Genomic DNA, 23,531 nt, shown 5'->3' on the forward strand with positions numbered 1-23,531 from the left:
CTGCATCTTTTTCGTCAAAGTCACGTAATCTGTAAATGGCAATGCGACAATAGGGGTCCTCTGTCAAAAAAGTTATTACGATATATATCTCTATCAGGAAAGTTTTTTAATAACTAAATAAGATACAAGCTAAGCTCTCTTAACACTCTGCAACAGGAGTGGCCAAGCTCCTTGATAGTTCGAGCCATTGTTCTAAATTTGAAATTTTTCGCTAACCGCAATTTAATACGCATTTAAAACACGCTAAGGAATATTTTTTCACAAAAATTATTTTTATTGAAATTATATAACAAAAGTATAAAATATGTGTATTGAAGTTAGATATAATGGAACACGAATAGGACAGAACTCCTAATAATATTTAAGATGCCGGTGAATTAATTATGATCGGTGTTGTAGTGAAGTTAATAATAATTATTCACGCTAGTAATTTGTTTTGATTTCCCAGGAGCTGGCATAGGCATTAGGCATTTAAATATTGAAATAATTCGACAATCAATTGTAGCCAAAAATAATTGTTTAAAGAGCCGCATGTGACTCGCGAGCCGCAGTTTGGTCGCCCCTGCTCCATAATCTCAACTGATGTCAAACTGTTGATACGGCAGACAATGACTTCTACGAACATAGTAGTATTAAAGAAACAAAATAGGGAACAGTAACACTATTTATAAACATATCCATAAATGTGAAATATATTTCATATGGTTTTAAGTTTTCAAGCTGCAAAAACATAACTGTAATAAAAATATCGTAATTAAAATTCGCTAAATGACATTGTCCATCAAGAATTTAGCCAAGTAGTATATTAACAAAAAAAAATTGACCGACAAAAAGTATAAATCGTTTTGGAAGCGTTCACAAACCATTCAATTGTACTATTATTAAAATGTTTGGCTGCACGCAATACACGATCATTACAATGGCTGATTGTGCATTTTGTCTTAAATTGCACGTCCAATTAAACATAGTAATTGTTAAGACGCAACCGGTGTCGACTTAATGTTATCCTTGCAATCGCCCACGTCCAGTCACTTGATCGCAGGATGATGGCAATTTTCATGACGCCCTTTTGAGTCAAGGCAACTCGATCTTATACTATTGTTTATTTTATAACGTTATGTACATTCGTATCATTATTGATTAATAAATGATTGACATATCAAATGCGAAAAACTGTTTCATAACTCTATAAAAAGATCCGTAAACAAACGTAGGTATAGCTCGGAATATTGCGCAGAACAGATAGTTCATGGATCTTAAGGGATGGAGGTTCCGGAGGGGCAAGCGCAACGTAACACGTTTAATGTCCGACGCAAAATAAGCGTAGAGAGGCTTGCATGCGGAAACCAGGCCGTAGAGACAAGAGACAAGACATCCCACTCACAAAGTAGATAGATAAACCTTACTAAAGTCAAGGCGAAACGCTGGATGCAGACCGCTTCCAATTGGTCTTATTGGAAATCCTTGGGGAAAACCTATGTACAACAGTGAACATCCTAAGAACCATCCTAGCTGTAATGATTATCCCATAACTTGAACATGGTGTTAATGTACAGAAAAGAAATGAATATCCATCATAAAATGTTTTTACGTAATAAATGTTATAACGATCTTTAAAAATAGGCTGTCATTACTGCATAATATTTTCGCAACATTATTATTCTATTAAACGAAGTCGAATTGATTATAGACGAAAAAAATTTCAATTACATTTTATTAAAGTTTATCAAAGCGTTTAAAAAGCGCAAAATCTTCCTCGTTCGTATTACCGAAGCCAAAAAATGTTTTGTAATTGATTCATCTAAAAAGTAGATCAAAATATCACTCTATAGATTTTTCATGCTCGCCGGTTAGCAATAGAAACGTTTGGTCGAAGAAAACGCTCTTTACGTGACCATATAGACACCGTTTTAACCGGCATGGATAAATTGGGAGAAATGTTTCTCTGTGGTTACCGAAACTAAATTTAGTTAACAGAATTTCATAGATAATATTGAAGTAAGGGGAAATTGTACATATTACACTAACCATTGGCCTATTCTATTTATAATAAACGCAAATTTAAAACAATCATGAAATAAAATCATGCATTATGTGCCAAAAACATTTTTACAAACGAGGTTTTTTTATTTACCATTCAATTTCGTATTTAGAAGTTTAGTTTTTTAGTTGAATGAACATTCAATCGATAAAATGCGATAAACTACTAATAACTCTGCCTAATAAACGATGATATCTTAACATTACCACTATAAGCTTCAAAATATCAAAGTGAGAAACGTAAATCGATTGATTTCTCTATTGTCAAAATTATAGACAGCTCTTTAGAGATGCTAACGTGCTTAGAGCTCGATTTCTTATTATCTGGAGCGCGCATCATCGATAAAATGATATTTATGCGTGAAATGACATTGAAAGTCACTCGAGTATTTGTAAGATACGGTGTATTCTAAATGAAAAAACACGTAATATTTTATCGAATTTATTCTGATACGATATTTAATTTTTTCTGAATAATCAAGTTCATAACTTTAAGTTATTATTCACTTTATATAATGTTATTAAAATATTACATTAAAAATACGGTCATTGAAATAGAGATGGTACAAGCATAGAGGCAGTGATAAATGATGCAAAAAAATTAACTGATGGTACCCCAGAGAAGGAAGAATGAAGTAAGGCAGCCTACAAAAACGGAGGAGTGATGATGTGGCGGGTGTAACTTGGAACAGACTGGCTTAAAACAGAACGGAATAAAAGCGGTCGGAGGAGGCCTTTGTCGAGCGGCAAACAGACGTACAATAATTTTAATTTTAAAGGACTATATCATTATTATATATATATATATATATATATATATATATATATATATATATATATATATATATATATATATATATATATACACTATTATGCGATACCACCAAGTTCCCTAATCATTATACTTAAACCGTTAAACGAATATTGTTGTCAATTGTCTACATGAAATTAGTTCTTGTGTCTGTGGCCACGCGTTAACCAGCACTTCATCACATAATCCGAAGACGGTAAATCATGTGTCAGCGAATACTTTGTATTTTTTTATTTTGAACCAAACCTTTTTTATTAAATTTTTAACAAATGATCTTGCTTAAGGAAAAAAAACTCAGTGTACGGCCGAAAGACTAATTTACACTTTGTTTTTCTTCTTACTTTTTAACAAAATAATATTATTATTACAACAAGTATGCTAAGATAAGGCTTTTTAAATTTTAAATAAAATGGATTACTATAGTGGTAGCACAGCGGTAGAGGATTGAGACTTGCGATTATAGATCGCGGATTCGATGCCTGCGTTCTAATATAATTTACACTTTGTGCATAAATTATTGCCACAACTCACAAACAAGTTGCAAGAGGATCGGCAGCAGCTTCCTCTGCATATCATAATACCATACTGCGATCGCAAACAAATCCGCCTGCCAAGCGTGGCGATTATGGAATATCCTCTCATAGATATCTATGACGAAGGCTAAAAAGAGACTAAAGGAATTAGTAAATGGTTCTCATTTTGTTATTTTTGAAATTGGTTTTTCTTTAAATATAGTTAAATTATATTTAAGTAATGTTCTAATATATTACACTATCACGGATAGGAATATTATTGAAATAGATAAATTTAGTCTAAAGTATCGAAACAAAGAAAAAATAGTAAATAGATATTTCGATCTTTCAATTGTTTTACGTTTAAAATGCATGCTTATGAATCGCACTTACCCTACACGGCAACGACTAATTGCATAAATTGTCGACACGCCGCATATTATAGGCGCTATGACGCCTCAATTATAATTTATTGCAAAATGTATAATGTGTACGGACGGCGCCTTATTATGTGCAGATGATTTATGATCATTGTTACAAACAAAGACATGATGAAATATTTGAGACGAGAACATAGGAGTTAGGCTGTACGAATCGTATTTATCATTTCTTCCAAGTATTTGTTTACTAAATCCTCATCATTTCAGCAGTACGACGTCGACAATTGTAAATAAGCCTGCTCCACAGTTTTTAAACTTTCTGAATTGTCTGTCTCTACCTTGCAGATTCTACCCTCCGCTTGCAAGTGCCTGGTTTTTAATCCAGAACAACTGTAATAAAATTTGTAGTTAGAGGTATACCGTCTACTATTGAAAATAGACCTCCCCCACAATTTTTGAACTTTTTGAATTGTCTGTCTACTTTGTAGGTAGATATTCTACCCTGCGCTAGCTAGTGCCTGGTCTGTAATCCAGAACATTTGAAAGGAAATTTGTAGTTAGAGGAATTATAAAGAATGATAGAATGAAAGAAGAGGAAAGTTAGAGCACATGACGAATAAAAAAAGAGTTTAAAAATAAAAAAAATTAAGAAAAAATTATTAAAAAAAAATATACATTCCCTGTCCCAAAATCAGATAGGATAGTACGTGAGATCTCCAATAACGGGGCCATAAAAAATATCAGAAGCACAAGGGCCCATTTGTAAAGTGCGCCATATTGACCACTGCCACTTCAATTTGCTACCCGTTGTCTTCAAATTTCCTCATTCCATCTTCTCATTCCATATCTTAGAGAAAGTCATTACTCGTTGAGCGACTGCGGGCTTGGTGATCACGTTTAGTTTAAAAGACCACGTCTCAATGACCATAATCACAGGTGCAATGGTCGAAGACTTTCGTCTTAAGGCATCAAGAAGTATTGAATGAGAAAGGTTTCGTAGTGTTCCACGGACCATAGCTGCTGTTAGTATATAAATTCGAAAGATACGTATCGTATATCGTGGGTGGTTCGATCGGTATCACAACGCTAATTAATTAGAATCAATTTGAAATGCAGTCACATTAGCAAGCATCCCGTATTATCATTACGATTTAATCTGTAAAACGATACGTTGATATTTCTTAAATTCGTAATTAACTTGACCCTGCTTACCGATGTCCGTGAGCTCAATATTCCTGTTTTTAATTACAACAGTCAAAAATGGTTACAAAAGTTGAGTTCCAACATAATAATTCGCATTTTTTTTTCATGTGATACATGAAAATTAGACATATTCAATAAATTATGACGCTTTTATACAAGTTTCAATAATGCCGTTTTCGTAGTTTATACGGACCCCGGAGGTTTCTGGTATTATTCAGGGGTCACTTCTTCATATTTGATGATGTTCGATTCAATTTGTGTTTTTTTTTAATTTTCAGTTCAGGAGTCCGTGAAAAGTAAAATTAATTGTGTCCTCAAAAAGGTTAGGTTTTAATAAAATCCGAAAAAGATGTAATAAATTTAATGAAAAAGAAATTACAATTAGGTTTATTTAAAGTATTTAAAAAAAATACAAATAAAATTTAAAGCAACAAAACACAATGCTAAAATTAAATAATACATATTTAAGGAAATACTTTTATGTAATTAAATATATATACATATATATTTAAGCATTCACGTATTTTTTTTACTTACCAGTCCTCGGAATTTATGTTCAATTTATTGCATCTACTTATTGGTAAAGTAAACAACTTATGACAATAAAGACATGACATTTAAGGTAAATATTTTGTCGCAGAAAAGTCGTCGTACGTACAAGTCGACGCCGCATTTCATGTCCAATCCTTTCTCACGTACAATAGTAACCTCTTCACTTCACTTTGATGTGCACAGCTCCTTACAATCGGGCTAATTCCTCTGAAAACTTCAAAGCCATAACTTTTCAAACTGGAGCATGATTGCGAAAGCTCCATTGTCATCCCTTTGAAATGTTTTGCTTTTAACACTAACGTGTTATGTGGGAAGCTATAAATTATATTTATAATTCATTGTTTTAATTCACGAGTATAAAAAAATACATACTAACGACTAAGATATCGAGAAAATACATTAAAATTATCACTAACCTAAACATAACTTTTGAAGTTATCTATATATAGTGAAATAAATTGATTGATTGTGTAATATATAAATAAAAAACTAAAAAAGCCATAGCGAGCCAGCAGGATGATAAATAAATTGTCGCTTAAAGTATTTTCGTCATGCGTTCTGATTTTAAATTATGAATTTAACTGATAAGCTGAAGAGTGTCAATTAAACGAATCTTTGGCTATTCAATTCTTCAAAGTTCGAAATTCAAAACAAAACCGTTAATATCATCATCATTATAATTAACAATGTACTACTAGGCCTCCCCCATAAACTTTCAAAGGGACCGCTAGGAAGGCACCTGCACCAACATCTTCCACGGTGGACAGATCTCATTAAGGTTTACACTCCAAAAAATTAAGGCCACTGCGGCTATTTTTCTGCCCTCTATGTGGCCTGCTGTGATAGCAGAGAGCAGTTCGACAGAAAATACATCAAAATTGAAATATCGCATACCCAGACAAAAACGGTTATTGTCAAATTGTTTAATTTTTTTAATACTATTTTAATTCCTATTCGACAAAAAACGTAAAGTTCTTTCAATAAATGATATATAGAGTTGCAATTAATTAATAAGAAGTAAAAACATGTATTCTCCTATCCATAAGTGCACATTATCATTTTGACATAGATAAATAATACTTTAAAAAATGGATCACAAATCACGCAACCAACCTTGCTCTAAGTCAATATAAAAACTAATCCTTTTCTAAACTAAACGAAAATGACATAAAACTGCAATGCACGCTCATGACGAAGCCGGGGAACGAACACACAAAGCGCATTATGAACTTGATTCGAAATGCAAATTAGTTGCATATAATACTGAGCATTATGAGCAACCGTCCCAAATTATCCGCTCCATCTTAATGTTATTACAACGTTTACCGAAAAAGTTTGAGATACATTTAAAATTATAAGGTTATTGAGATATATTTACTGGTAAAAAGAATTTTCCGTTCCGAAATCAAAAATTATGAGCTTCGTTCAGGAATGCCTAACTCGCCTCTATACTTTCCATAATACTAAAATAATTACGTATATACTTAGAGAAAATGAATTGTTATTAGTTTTCATTACAAATTGTGAAAATTATTATTAAGCAACAAAGCGTTTTCTCCATTGTCTTATATTCTCTCTTGTTAATTTAACGCTCTATCATTCTGTACCGAATTCGATTTATATATGTATGTATATGTGTTATATGTATGTAATATTTTTATATATATATATACATTTTTCTTTGTTCAGATATCAATACATGACATTTAAAAAGCAATTTTAACCTTAATTTAGAAAGACAATTCTAATTGTTTTTTAATATATTTATGGTAACATTTTCTAGCATTAACATTATTCACGTAGAAATGTATGTAGTAAAAGTTCATACATATTCTGTTAAGATATTTTATTAAATGTTGTATAATAAAAATCGTTATGTACAACCTTGATTAAGAGAACAATTTTTTAATTGGCAGAACGATTGTTGTGTGACGATATAAATTACATTAATTTCCATTGATTAATGATTCAGCGCGTGTTTAATTTGACCTCCGCGCTGCGATGATATAATGATGTGTCTTCAAAAATGACTGTTGAACCATTAACAACATATCACCGATGCCAATAAAATTAAAAGCCATAAATTTATTACTTTACCGTGTATCAATACAGCTTCTACAGAGTATAAGCAAGCAAGTAAGGTTTTAATATTATATATTTTATTTTACGTTATTTTGGTTTATTACATTTCTGCTACAACAATTGTCATATAGCTTTACTATTGTATTTTTTTTTCTCTTTTTTAATTAATCAATATTTTGAATTTGGAACATAAATTTACGTTCATATTTTATGTTTAAATAAATATGTGTAAATATGTAAGTGCAAATTGTAACTTTATTACGATATTAATTATTAAAATGTAAAAGTAAAATAAAAAAAATAAACACATTTTGGCTTTTTAATCTTAGTAGTTGAATTGATATAAGCTAATGCCTTATGCATACAGCTTAAACATATAGTGCTTATACACTAGAAGTTTATAATTATGTTACAAGTTTATGAAATATTTTTTTTTCTTTAATGAAAAACATTTGCTTTATAGTTTTCGTGTGTTTAAAAAAGTAGAACTTTAAAAGAAAACCAACTATAAAACTGACTCCATCTGAAAAAGAAATCTTTTTCTTACTGAACTTGAGGTAGAAGACTGAGACAAGTGTCTAGCTGTGCCGCGGGTTCATTTCCCGAGATACAACGTTATATAATTCACACTTCCGTATTAATTATATATAAAATTGTCACTGCTCTTTTTTCCGGAAGTTTGGCAGGAGCTTCCTCTGCGTACTATAAAAACCACACAACGATCGCCAACAATGCCAAGCGTGGCGATTATGTTGTATCCCCTCCATAGATATCTTTAAAATAAAAATAAATATGTTACATATTTCAGAATGTACACTTTATAAAGGTTGATTGGAAATAAATGTACTAGCTTAAAAGCTGTTTGGGTAATATATGAGTTATACATTCAACCCTTTAAAGCTTTTACATCTATTACCAGTAAGACGTTATTTGTAATCTATATTTAGAGTCTTTACGAAATGTATTACATTGCCTTTTAGAACGCAATGTAGTCACCCGTCATATACCGTAAACAACTTTATTTACGATCAGCCTTATATTAAAAATAATAAATGTCAAATTTAATAGTGGTCCTTTGGTATGCCGATCCCGCCGAGTCATTCTCTTAACGGCATAAGACATATATTGAAGTCCCGAGATTATTTTACAATTTACCTTAATCATGAATTTAACAGTTTAATTTCTTCAAAACAGTTAAACTAGTATGTAAATGACATATGTTATTAAAACACTAATAATTACAAAGCGTTACAATTATATACAGTTGTTTTCAACACAAACATTTCAATTAAAATAATGATTAAAATTTAAAATACAAAATACACCTATTTTCAATCACCTTTGAAAATGATCACTCTGTACTATGTTTATTTTTTTCTATTGGAATATGACAGACTAATAATTTCAGGCAGTGAAAAGTTCGAATTTTAAAAATGGTTTACATTGCTATATTATCATTATGTTATTTATAGTTTCAAACACCATATATTTTTGGATATGGTATACTGTACATTAATAGACAACAAACGAGACAGACCTTCACTCCTTAAAAGCTTTTACAGCTATAACCAATCAACCTGTATAGCTTATTTTGGAATAGTAATAACCAAGACAATATTAACACTCTATATAACAAATAGCGTAAGAATTTCTAAGTTTTTTTGCGTTATAAAAATGGCTAGGTTCAAAATCTTTTATACGGGCGTGTCAAGGTGATCTGCGTTATATATAACACTGCACTCATGTTAATTAAACGCAGCACAGGGTACTTGATCATCATTGTCATTACAGCCGTAAGATGTCCACTTCTGGACATAGTCCTCTCACAGAGACCGATAAGATCGGTTCGTATTTGGCGCGGTAAGAATAGAATCGCCTCACTGGTGGGAAAACGATAAAAAGAAATAAATAAAAAATAAAAAGAATAATGAGTGTTAAAATGACTGTGATATTAAAAAATTAAATGCGGTATAATATTAATAAAACAAGAATTAAGAATGAATATTGTGTTTGTTAATAAAATATTAAACATAATGAACGTTAAATTTTAGACAAATGGAGGGAAAGCGAAGAAAGTGAGACATTGTATATAGAAGGAAAGTATGGAAAGGTATGAAAAATATTGGAAATGAATTTAGAGGAATTAATGAAAGTCATTGAGAAGAACGTGTAATTAAATTAATTCAAATTATGTAAAAAATTACAATGTAAATAAAAACCCTGTTCACCCATGATAGGAGTGGCGGGGGGCCCCAAAATCAGGACGACCATAAAAAAATTGGATCGGTTGGCAACGGCTTGCAGCGAACATCTTCAGACGACATTAAGAACTCAATAATTGATTATAACAGAGCTAAATACATTATAAATGAAAATTTAACTCACACAAAAGTAATGGCAGAAAATCAAACGATACCGGTTCTCTTACTTGACATATTGTGTACCGCGCCTAACGGTTATTTAAATCAAGTTTATTGATTCTTTTTATTAACATATTCTATTTATTACCTCGTCAAAGATTTACCGTTTACGAAGCAGAACCGAACTAGAAATAATTGAAAATAAATAAACATGTCATGATAAAATTTACAAAAAATATTTAGGTAAAAAAAAATTAGCTAACACTTGATTAATTAATAAATATATTTTTTATTATTATTAGAGAAAAAGTTAATTAAAATACGTAAAAAGGATCATCATTTAATTTTTTATTATTACGATATTCACTGCTGCGTATAGACCTTCTCCGCAGATTTCCATTATTAGTCTAATACTGTCTGCATACAATCGTTTTCCATCACATGGACTGGAAGCGCAGAGTCCAGCGCTAGACGGCTCGTTGTCTCTAGCCCAGAAATTAATAAATAAGTTGTTAAAAAATATATAAAGATGTCCTCTATACTATCTAAACGAAAAAATTAAATATTTAGACATAAATAAATCAGTCGTGTCTTCTATTATTGTTAGTTATAAAATACTGATTTCTTTGTTATTGTTATTCGAGAATAAAATCAAGAAACTTCGCTTAAGCTTAACCTAAATATGAATTCTATCTATCGAGTAACATTATATTCGGAAGACTGGAATAAATATAATTGCTTATGCAATATATATTAATAAAACAAATATAACTTATTTATTAGCTAATTTAAAATTTGTTGAGAAAAATTACGAAATGTTCCAGGGCTCAACGATCTTTTCCCGTTTTCTACGAGAGTGACAAGTCTGCTTAAAATCCCGACGATCTACAATTTAGGTTAGCAGAGAGCTGTTGGAGGGGCCTTTGTTACAGCGGTTCCTTTAGCAGCGTCGGAGCTCTTCTATCCTAACAAAAGGATCAGAAACAACGCGGGAAAGGATTATCTGCTTGAAAAAAAATCCTTTAATTCATTATGTACGCTTAGGTGAAAAAGTTTTTAAAACGTGCGAAATTTAATTATTTTTTTCTAGAGATTGTTATACATGATAGTACCTTAATAACTGTTTTATTGTATTTTGATAATAGATATTTTTTACTACTTATATATCTTAATAGTACAGTATAAAAACAGACGTATTTAAACATGACTTGCACAAATAAACGAAAACGAAAGAGAGGACAACCTTTGGATAAATTGGAAAAGACATCGTCAATAACCGACAACAATATTATAATTTTAGTCGAAAATATGTTTATGAAAATTTCATAGCCATAAATCGTACATTATACACAGAAAATAAATATAATTATTGGGAACCCGCCAAGATTTGAGCGCCTGACAGTGACATTTGCTCGTAAATTAAAAAAAACACAGATAAAAGGAATTTCATTAATAAATATACAATTTTCATGGCCGCTTCAGCCGCTGTTTATTTTAGCTTTGTATAAAAAATATCTACATATCCCTATGACAGTAAAAATCTGTACAGCTGGATAAAATAAGCTTCTGTTCAACCTCACATTTTGAAAAGACACCGTTATATGTCAACAGATTAAAAATTAATCCATAAAATTTCATATAGCATAATTCCTTATAAAAAATTTCGTTTCTGCGTTATAAAAATACTATTTAAATGTTTTACAGTAGATCAATACAGGATACTATGAAATATTTAATGAGTTATCCACGATTAGATATATCACAAACAGATTTAAAAGATTTGTACGTATAATTTTGTTACAAAATAATCGTTGAATTGAGTCCAGGAAGTAAAATTTGTTAAAAAATTCTATAAAAATTTGCTTAAAAGTACAAAGAATCAAAAATTACATACAATATTGATACATGATAAATCATAAACAATTTTCTTCTTAATGTGCAAAATATGAGAAAATAAAATCATTATTTTTTTAAATTTATGTCTATTTATACATAACTCTCTAACAAACGTACAAGGAAATAAGCCGCCATACGCCATTTGTATGTTTAACAGACTAAGATAAATAAGCGATTTGCACGCACAATTTACGTGCGACAACCCGTATGTCAATTGTTTTATAACAAATAAACTCTAGACTGTCGACGAACAACCATCGCGATCTTGTCTTCGACAGTTAAGATTTTACGGTAAATATATACTTACATCAACTTTTCGCTCGGTTATAAAATGGTAAGGAGCGTGACTGGACATACTAATTATGTCATTTCGTGTTGTGAAAGATTATCATTAACAAATTTATTGCTTCTTTAGCTGTGAGATCCATCTCAATAAATATATGTAATGATGCTGTCATACGTTTTAAGTATTTGTATTATTAATAAGTTTTGATAATAACTAACACTACCTTTTAAAACCATAAAATAATAAAGAATTTATTTTGTTGACGTGTTTTAATTTATTTTAAATGATTTTAGATGAAAATTGGTATCAGATTCAAGTTAAGCTAATTGGTCTTCGACGAACCTCTATAGTATTTAAAACGTATATGAAAACAATTAAAATTGATATTTTACATATACCATGTATGTATGAACAAACAAATAAAAATAATAAACGAAAGAAATAATCGATTACTGTAATAAGCGTGTTTACTTACAATATATCAATGGAGTAGACAAATAAAGCATTATTGGCGACAGCTGGGGATTAAAACTTATCGGAATGGATAGTTTTTGTTAAATTTATAGCTTCACTATAGTTTAACATAAGTCTATGAGTTTGTGCACATTTACAATATTCTCGTTTATTCGCGGAATGCGATTATAATAAGTCATAAGCGGCAGGCGATTTTAATTTTTAATTATTTGTATTACCTATCCTGTAACTTAATAATGTAAAATAGGAATCATTTATTTACTTTTGTTTTTGGTATAGTAAACATTTACCGATGAATCCGTTTGCAACAAGAACGCGGTAAATCATTAACCGTCAACCAATCTACGCCAAGCATAACATACTAATTAGAAAATCAAGTTCACAATAACCAGTTGCAACGGCTGATTAGAATTGATTTGATTGTTTATGAGGCGTAACTCTGACTTTCATGATACAACTTACTAAAATGAGCCATAAGATAAATAGTGTTAAAGCTATTTTGCATAAAATGTTTTTGTTTTCAAGTTATTTATATTACTGCGCTAGTATCGATTATATAAAAATTGTTGAAACTTGAATAAGGTCTAAACTTAATTAAAAAGTTTTCTTGTATTTCTTAAGTAAATTAGCCTGGCTGGTCTGACTTTCGTCGTGACCTCTCGATTCTGTAATTAAGTCCAAAATAAAGCTCTTTATTCTTTTCTTTACTTTTTATTGAAAAACATCCCAAATTTTTTTTTTTAAATAAGGGAGAGACTGGTGAAGTAATTATATAATTTAATGTAAAACGTCTTAAACGGTTTTAATTTCGAAATTTATCAGTCAGTGTGAAAATATGATAATTATTCCTTTCTGTTTCTATCAGTGTCTTTTACTAGTTGGTAAGATGGATTGAATATTGAGACACATTCATTTATTATCCCTTTCCTGATGTAATAAACGAGCAATGAGGTCAGAAGCAGTTCGGATGCTGTGAAATTACTACAGTATAGTTTTGACGCCGCCGTAACACGATGCCGTTGTCTGTGTGGCGCAAGTTTAATCGATAAACGACTGGATTGCATACAGCGTAGTTAATTATTCAATAGTTGACAGTTTTAGTATCATTTATGTTGATCCCTAAATTCCATTAAATGTTAATTGCTTATTCAACAGCTCGACAAGTCGATTGATAGATTTAAGCCTATCTAAATTTAATGATAGAATTGACAGATGACTTCTTTATATAAATTTGTAGTATCATACAATAAAACAAACATTTTTGTATATATTTTTATTTATAAAAATTTATAGAAAGTTTAAAGTTTTTACTGCAACTTTTTTAATTTTTGAGCGCCTTTTGATTCACCACTTCAAATAAAATTGTTATAATTATCCTTATGTCGACATAATACTAAATTGGTAGCTGTAACTAATAACGGCTTGTGAATGAATAATGAAAATATGTTTTAAAAAATTTACTACTCGTAATATTGGAAAATAATAGCGAGTAAGCAAGACAGTAGAGAAAAGTTAAATCTAAATCTTTACATAGTGATAAAAATACTAAAATTAGTGTTTCAAATACAGACAGATCAAGTGTTGTTTGTTAGTTGTTATACTTTTAAGAAAAAAAAATTACTATAAATTAAAGACATGTAAAAATAACCCGCAAAAGCTTATGAAACGCGCTCATACAATTTGGCTAAGCGCCAACGAATCCGTCCCCGCGGGTCGCGCTGCATTGTGCCGACGCAATTTATGGAGCGCCGGTAATTCCCCGGATCCGACGACCGTTCGGATTCACGCGATATGGCACTTTAGTTAACACACCTATATCAATGTTAATCCTGTATGGGATAATATAAAACTGTAGGGCCAAAGACTCCATTTTAGCTCTAACAAATATATCTTTTGATGAGTTTGCCCGGCACATTGACCTAAACCTCAAGGCATTTAACGGTCTGTTTCGCTTAGGCAGCGACTTGAAATAAAATAATTTACTAACTAATGTATAGTTGAGTAAAACTTCCAAATTGTAATGGTTATATTTATAAATTAGTTGTATTAACCGATAAGAGAAAATTATATTAAAAAAGTGTAAATAATGATGAAACGCTGTCGTGCCTCGAAGCTGGGAGAAAAAAGATCCGTATCAAATAGCGGCAACCCTCTCCCTCTCTCTCCTAGTAAAAGCGAAATAAAAGTATTGTACGAAAAAACATTGGAGATACAAATTATAAATAATAAAAATAAGTTGAATTTAAGTTTTGTTTTACACATGGTCTTTCGTATATACCAATGACGATGATCCCAAAAACTTATTTCTATATATAGCCGATAGACGCCTAATTGCTTAGGTCTCAACAAAGATCACCACAATGACAAAACTTGCGCTGCCCGCATTTAGCGACATCTCGCGACCTTTGCTATATAGTTGGTTCACTTAGTAGGGGTCTACCTACGCCACGTCTACTGGCTTTTTTAGTCATTCTCGGTAGTAAATTCCAATTATTTACTATAAAATTAAATTATTATGTTTTATTTTCAGGTGATATAGAGGATTGTATTGTGACGCCGGCTTACCAAGGGCAGTTCACGCCATTGCCGGAGGCGCTTTGCGATTGCATCATGGACCTCACATCTCAGGTACAAATTATTGTTACCAGCTTAAATCTTATATAATTATTAAAGGTATAAAGTTTGCTGTATTGTTACATTGACATAAGTCTTGAAAACGTATGAATATGTATTTTAAGGGAAACTGCACTGCAGTATTTTACTGCAGTATTTTTTTGTTAGTATTTTACCTATACATTACTCACAACATAATGCTTCACCAAGCTTATGGTATGTGGATTAGTGTGATGACAAACTAATGATGATGATCAACTAAAAGGTGATTCTAGATGGTTAGGTTACAGATTTGTGTCGTCTTAAGATGGCAAAACGTGATCCATGCTTATATATGGTGTTTAGTTATCGATATAAAATCTTAAAAATTATAGGAAAAAAGTAAACATATTTTTAATATGCTGCCAAATTATCTGTACATTGATCCTTTTAAAACTTTTATACCTATAACCAATAACTCCGTGTAAGAATTTTACGTAAATAAATGTTTAACAAATAAATTAATTAAAAACAATAATTAAAGCTTGCGCAAGATTAAATCGCTCGAAATGCATAATAAATAATGATTAAAATGTTACGAGACATTCTAAATTCAAATTGAACTTTTTCATTTTAATTAAGACGACACCACACGAAAGAGGTTCGAATATTTTCTCAAAGAGGTCGTTACACTTATAAGTATCCCATCTGTTTATACGCATCCGTAAATTGCAACTTGTTTAATTAAATCCTGTGCATGCGAACAAAGGCTTTGGTTAATTTTAAATGGACTACACCGTTAATGCTATTTCAAAGTGAGACCATGTTGGGAGTTTCGAAAAATTAATTACCTCTTCTTCTAGATTATTTTCAAGTCAAATTACTTTACTGTTGAAATTTGATATTTCGTTTATTATTGAATTTCTGGTGTAGTTGGAATTGAATATCACGAAAATAGGCAATATAATAATATATGCCTCCCCCAAAGATATCTATGAGGGAATATAGGGAAATATATGGGTATAATCGCCACGCGTGACAGGCGGGCTGGAGATCGAAATAAAATTTAACGTTAATCTTCGTATATAACTCTAATCTATTATCGTCCTAATCACTCTGTATTTAGTCTAGTACATTCTGATCTACGTTTGTTATCGGTTCCATCAAATTCGGCTCTACAGGCAATACAAAGACAATATGCAGTCTTATTTTCACAGGAGATATAAGTGATTTTTATATAATAGTTGGGATAATACTTTTTTTATAATCATAATCATTTCACGTTTTGTAAGTAAATAAATATTTGTGCTTCTGAAATATAGTTAAAAAATTATACAAAATCTGTTTGTTTCTCTTCATAAAAGCTTCCGTATTCAGGAAGCAATGAGAAAAATGCAACCCGTCCAAATTTGGATTCGTTTCGCTGGCGGTAGTTTTGACAGCGGTTTCTATCCAAATACACCTAATTTCGAAATGGATGGATACGAAGAAATCTCGTGAATATAAAAGAAAACATCTCCGCAAGATATGGCTCAATAAACTTCATTCGACGTTTCCGTAACGGAAATATCTCTCATTTTCACTTCTATAGCGCTGATAAAGAGTAAATAAAAATCAACTCGGGTCTGGAACTTTGCCAACGTCCTGACAGTTTAAAAATAAGGAAAGGATATTTTTTCACGGATTGTCCATTCGAGATGCTTCGTAAAGATTTATAACTATCTATAATGCAAATACACTGGTACGGTTTTCAAATACGCGGTACTGGTGTCGTATTTTTAAGCGCATTGATTAATGCTTTTCAAAAAGTTTGGCCATAAATTCTGGTCTCACTTGGACAACTGATTATTTGCACAAGCAAAATATTTACAATGCACGTGTGAGGTGTAAGGAATTGATAAAACAAGGGCGAACGATGACTAAGTCCATTAAAATTTAAATTCCAGAGTCGAACTCAGAGAATCAAATATATAGGTTTAGTCAGCGATATATATGTTAGATTTATTTAGAAAGGTTGAAAAATTTTCACGTTAATAACCTTTTGTTTTCTTTTGTTATCACAAAGTAAAATACATAGTTTTTAAGTTTTACACCATATAGTTTATTTGTTTTGATGCTCATAATCACTTAAGTTATAAAGTAAACAAACTAAACATATCAATTTCACAATTATTTGAGTTACATAACATTATTTTGCCTTGTTACAGTAGGTACCTAAGAAACACTTATACTGCGTGATGGTTTTTTAAATTTCGATTTAATTTAAACAATAAAAAAGTAATAGCTATATGTCTCTACACAATCATAATTATTTACTATATAGATACATACTATATAGATACATGGGCAATGTTCCTTGTGCACAGATATTTGCTTTTACTTATAGGTATAAAAACAGCAAAAATATATGTGGTTTAGTTATGTTTTGTATTGACTTTCCTAATATGAGTTCATAGTGTATTAGAGATTAGTGTAGAATATTGAAAGTGTCAATATTTAAGATACATTAACGGTTAAGATCGAAAAATGAATGTTACAGAATAGTATCGGCCATATTTACCAATAAAATTCTAAAAAATGAAGAAGTAGGTTTTCGTTATAGAAGGATTAGTAAAGATAGATGTTAGATATAAAATATAGTAGAATAATACAAGATCATAATAAATTAAAGTCTTTGGAAACACTGGATGCAGGCCGTTTCCCACCGCTCTTTTTGGAAATCCATACGGAAGTCATATTTTCCGTAGAGGGTGTCCTTCAGCTAAAATGATGATGATGATACTAACTTAGAAAGCTGTGTTTACTTTGACCATCCCACCATCCCCGTTTCTTTATACATTAGTACGAAGTCGACCTAATAACACCCTTACACTGTGGAATTTCTTTGGAGGTGTACCAAACGTCTTAACTTTTCTGACACGCACACCTCGAGTATGGTCGACCGAATGATCTGCCAGCTTCCTTATTTCCCGAGAATTATAACCCAGATCTCCTCAGGATCTGGGTAAATATGTACCCACTGAGTCTGAATTCATTTTCGACCACATCGTCACTTTTATCAGGCGAGTTGATGCAGATAAAGTTATTTATAAAGTATATTTGTCGATATAAAACGAATATCTCTCTTAATAGTTTAGCTGAGTGACATGAATGAGTCACTATTTTCTTCACGCGAATACGTTTACGAAAAAGTATTTATTTTAAATATTTCTGTAATCTACTTTGCAGCATAAATAAAATATATCATACAATGACGAAGCGAAATCGTGATCCGAATATAACTATGTAAATATTTTGAACGCAGATTTATAACGCTTGGTTTATTTATTGATTTCTGATTGATTTATTGATTGCATATTTTATCTGTGTTTTGTATAAATATTTGTTATTGCATCATCGTCGCTTCAATACATATATGCCCACTGTAAGGCACATGCCTCCCCCAAAGACATTTATAGGGCATATAGTGTGGTATTAAGGTACGTGAGGACGCTGCTGTCTATTCTCTGGAAACCTTTTTGTAAATAATGGCAATCCTATATAATTAATGCACTAAGTATGAATTACACAATATTGTATCCCGAGAATCAAACTTGTGATCTATAATTGTAAGGCTAATTATTGAATTTTACTGTCTACTATTAAAACATTTAGCAGAAGTTATTAAATAAAAATTAGCATCTAAGTGATATTTTAATGTTTTAACCTTTCGTGAGAACATAAAACCTACATTGTAAATTATCAACACTATATTCTTCTATGTTTTTGATATGACTATAATTGAATAAACAATTAAGTTATAAGTAAAAAAGGTATTTATATTTACATCTTATATAAACGTAAGCGAAAAGATGAATTTAAAATCTTTATAAATAAAAGAATACCGCTTAATAATATAAATTGAATTACGTCTTTTTTATTTGAGGAAAGCTAAAGATAGAGCTTAGAGCAAAAGTCGTGACATTGTGTCTTGTTACAATAAACTCTGCGAACATTAGTTAACTGTATTGCGATTGGCATTGACTAGGCTTCACTGTCAATAGCTACCAGTGTTACAATGATCTCATCCGAGCTAAGAATTTCTGTAAGATTTAAAATTGAGAATACATAGCGTATTTTTCAGTCAAATTTCAGATGTTCACTTTATCGTTATATTAATTATTATTTTCTCTTGGAATGCGACAGGTACAGTCCAAAGAGACAGATAATAAACAATAATTAATATTAACATGTAGTAATGCGAATATTGTTAACGCCTTTTACCTACTACTGTTTTGAGCCATTTATTTTTGGATAGCGTGTATTATATTCGTTGTTTCACTGCAAAACCTTCCCCAAACACATCAAAGGCTGTCGCAGTGATATTATGGTACGCAGAGGACACTACTGCCTATCCTCTAGAGCAACCGTATATTACAGCGAATGAGTTATATGCTGTCAATAAAGATTGGAAATAAATGTAAAAGCTATTGGCTACAAATAAGGTATACATTCAATCCTTTAAGACATTTTCACCTATACCTGTAAGTTACAGATAAAACGCTTTGCACGCATGAGAGATCATTGTAAGAATAGTTTATTTATACGTAACAAAGTATGCTTACTTAAGTTTTTGAAAAAGACGTATAGGTGGACAGTGCACTGGGTAGTCTTATCACACGGGGCAATCTCTTACAGACAACCATAGTATCGAAACGGTAGAAGTATGAGTAACAGGTAGTTAACGTTTATATATATATATATATATATATATATATATATATATATATATATGTATGTATGTATGTATATATATATAAATATTAGACGTTAGGAGTCTGACGCGGCGTATAGGATCACGTATCCGGTTTCAACATCATTTATTTTGTATTGCGTAAGCCGACAATCAACTAACAAATCCTTATCCATTAGGTTACCGCTGGTTAATTTTAAATGTCATTTTTCATAATACTTGTAATTTATGTTAAACTTAGATATAGCAACAGTCTATTTGTGGAAGGACCACTCAACAAAATGCCACTGTAAAGTAACATCGGAGTGACTTGCGTGCATCTGTCTGTCCGAGTATAACGTGGGCGAGTACAAGTGCAAAAGACGTCTGACTCGCCGTGCGTTTCACCATTAACACTTGAAAACGGATATCTATGTGTTCAAGAACATATCTCGAAACTAACTTAACACGTTCTTTCTGTTATGTTATTAAAATATTTGTATGACATCTGCACTTTGTTATGCTTATAGCCAAAGAAGATCCTTGAAAAGAAATTTACAATTAAATTAAACTTTTTATTGACCACAGATTATAAACTTATTAATATCTCGAAATATATTGATTATTGAAAGGTTCATTTATGCCAAGTAGAAGTCGCTGGATTCGGGCAGTGCAAGACCGTTCATTGTGGCGTACTTTGGGAGTAACCTATACCATCAGTGGGCATCTATCGGCTGATATAACGATGATGGTGATGATATTGATTAGATACGTAATAATTATCATATTATACAAGTATTAAACATACTTTATATTAGCCTTAAGTATAAAACTACAATAGCGTCCAGCGCTAAACGTTTTAGAGTTCAAAGCTTTAAATGCTGCATTTAATTCGACCTACATACCGCAAAGGAACAACCTGTTCGAATTGAATAAACCTGTCAAGATTTGTGTGTACACGTGTGTATGGTAGCGTTACATATAAATCACTTTACAAGGTCTATAATATTTTTGTAGCATTAGGAACGCTTCCTAGTTACTATTACTGTTTATCTAAATTAAAGTGAAATGGCTTAGTTTTGAAATTTGGAAGTTTATTAATTTATATTAGTCGATAAGAACGTTAAAAGATTATTTCGGCTCATCAACGAGTACATCTGATGTTGCAGGAATTCATCAAGTACAGTTCAGTTAATGCTCTTTTTACTAGTTGAATTTTTTGTACACAAAACATGTCGCCCTCTAAAAGAACGACAGGGAATTTCTCATTCATTGGAATTCCTATCCAAAAACTCTTTCAGTGGTCATCTGCAGTACCGTCTAAGCGCTATCAGCTATTTTGTGTTTACTATTCTATCTGAGTTTGCTTAAACGAACAATGAAGATTATCACTTCTAACGCATTAGTTAACCTTCTAACATACTTATAACTTTGGAACACTTTAAAATTGCCTTACACTTGAAGAAGGGTAGAATCGAAAGTCAAATCAATTATAAAATAATTAAACATTAGCATATTAAATGGCGTTCTTCCTAATACCGGAATGATGACTCTTGGCAATGAAAACATTAAAAAATAATAATATATACCGGTTCCGAACGTACAAACCCGCTTTAGCACATACATCTAAATATTTTTGGTGCAAGTTATAAAATTCGTACCAGTCGTAAAAATTATTATAAAAGTAGATTCAGAAAATGTATTTAATAAATTTTGACAGTTCGATAATATTGTGCGATACGAAGATATGGTTTGGAATAGAAACGCATCAATACAACTTTCAAATACAATGTTTTATTAACCAAACAACTGATGTAGGAAATATATTTGTATTGTATTTCTTTAATAAGTTTTTGTATCACACGAATATAAATATTTGATACAAGAATGTTTTAAATAAATAATTTCGTTTTTAAAACCGCCGCAAGCCAACACTCGAGTCTGCCGTCCGAGCAATGTTGTCAGGTCAAGAAATTCTTAGCGTTGTGGTCGTTTTACCGAATAATCCTGGCATAGCGATGCCGTAAGGTCAGCTTGGTCGCAATATTGTATTCAATTATATTTAGCTTTTTACACAAACAAGTTTTACATTACGGCTCAGAGGTGATGTCAGAATCAATAATTTAGAAGTTTAGTTAAGAAATTAGCAATTTTGACGTGTTCAGAAACTTTATCGAATTTCAAATTGAATTAAAATTTATAAATATATTTAAGTTAGCATCACAAAAGTTCGTAGACCTTTCATGATATATACAAATAAATATACATAAATATTACCTTTTTAGTGATGTCAATATTTTGACATCCAAGGCTAATTTACTATTCATATTTTCATATAATAAGACGGCATGTAACGAAACTTTATGCAGTATATGTGTTTCCTAAAATATGTTATTTCCTTCAGAATATTATCAAATATTGCACGAACAATAACGTTTTTATTCAATAGCTCGAAGTTGTACTTCTTGCACTTAAAAATGTTAGGACTTAGTCCAATAGTTAACTTTATTTATACCAAACTTTTAAAATCGGTGTCCTATGTAAGTTGCAAAGTTAAATTTTTCTATGATTATTCAAGTTTTCATGATTTATTTTTTTAATTTATCAGAGAAATGTCCTGAGTAGTGTTTTTAAAAAGCACGAACTTACCAACTCTTGCATCAGTGAACGCAAATATAATAAGGTTCTAGAAAATATTTTAGGTTTCCTAGTTTTAAATCTTATATTAAAACTATACTGTTAAGTATTTTCCATTACATCGTTCAAGAGTCTTTGGTTGATCGAAATGTGTGTGAAATTGGTTTTATTGAGACATTTATGTGGTCGATATAATAATAAAAACTTTTTTATTTCTTTATTAAAAACAAGTGTTGAGTTTCCGGCTCTTCTCAGCAGATCAACATTAACCATCCAAAAGTGGGTGTAAAAATATCCTATAATAGGGATATTTTGAACTTTGAATTTAGAATTGTTATAAATGAACACAGCATATTATTGATTTTAATATATCAAACGGATATTGTCAAATATATGTCTACATCATTTTATGTAAGTATATTATTTCCGGTCTGTTTTATTTAACATTCAATATGCAATTATCGATTAAAAATTATTGCGACTTGTCTTTTGACATAACGGTTATAAGATAATAACGATAACGGTATATCCTTGGCACAAAATCAGTAATATATATTTTTTATATCATAATGATTAATTCATTACACGAAATATAAAAAAAAACTCAAAAACTTCGTAACATTAGCTTAAAAATGTATTGCATATTAAATATGGCTTACAATTTTGTTTTTGTTTTTATATTTAACATACAGGATGATTGGTTACAGAGGTAAAAGCTTTAAAGGGATAGCTCATTTGTAAGCAAAAATCTGTAAAGATTTTACACCTATTTCCAATCATACCGTATAAAGTGATTATTTAAATATTATTCTTCATTCAATCATTCAATTATTTTTTTTTGATTGCGATAGGCCAATAAATTCTGGCAGTACAAAATCTGCAGAGACAGATAGTAAACAATTATTAATTTTAAAACATAGTAATCTTAATTTTGAAAATATATTCTCTGTGTTATTATCACGTTATTTATAACTTTTGTAATCATTGATTTTTAT

General features: G+C 30.8%; 1 protein-coding gene across 1 annotated transcript in view; it reads left to right on the forward strand.

Annotated features, from left to right (window-relative positions):
• The window catches only part of ko (Stork-head domain-containing protein knockout), a 218,576-nt gene that overhangs the window by 146,473 nt on the left and 48,572 nt on the right, over window positions 1-23,531 (forward strand). Inside the window, exon 4 of the mRNA XM_068774161.1 lies at window positions 15,127-15,224. Within this exon, the coding sequence (XP_068630262.1) occupies window positions 15,127-15,224 (98 nt within the window). The remainder of the gene's footprint in view (window positions 1-15,126; window positions 15,225-23,531) is intronic.

This window comes from Battus philenor, unplaced genomic scaffold (assembly GCF_028537555.1).
Source record: "Battus philenor isolate CCGP_79_NKW_IND1 unplaced genomic scaffold, ilBatPhil1.0.hap1 SCAF_7, whole genome shotgun sequence".
Lineage (NCBI taxonomy): Eukaryota > Metazoa > Arthropoda > Insecta > Lepidoptera > Papilionidae > Battus > Battus philenor.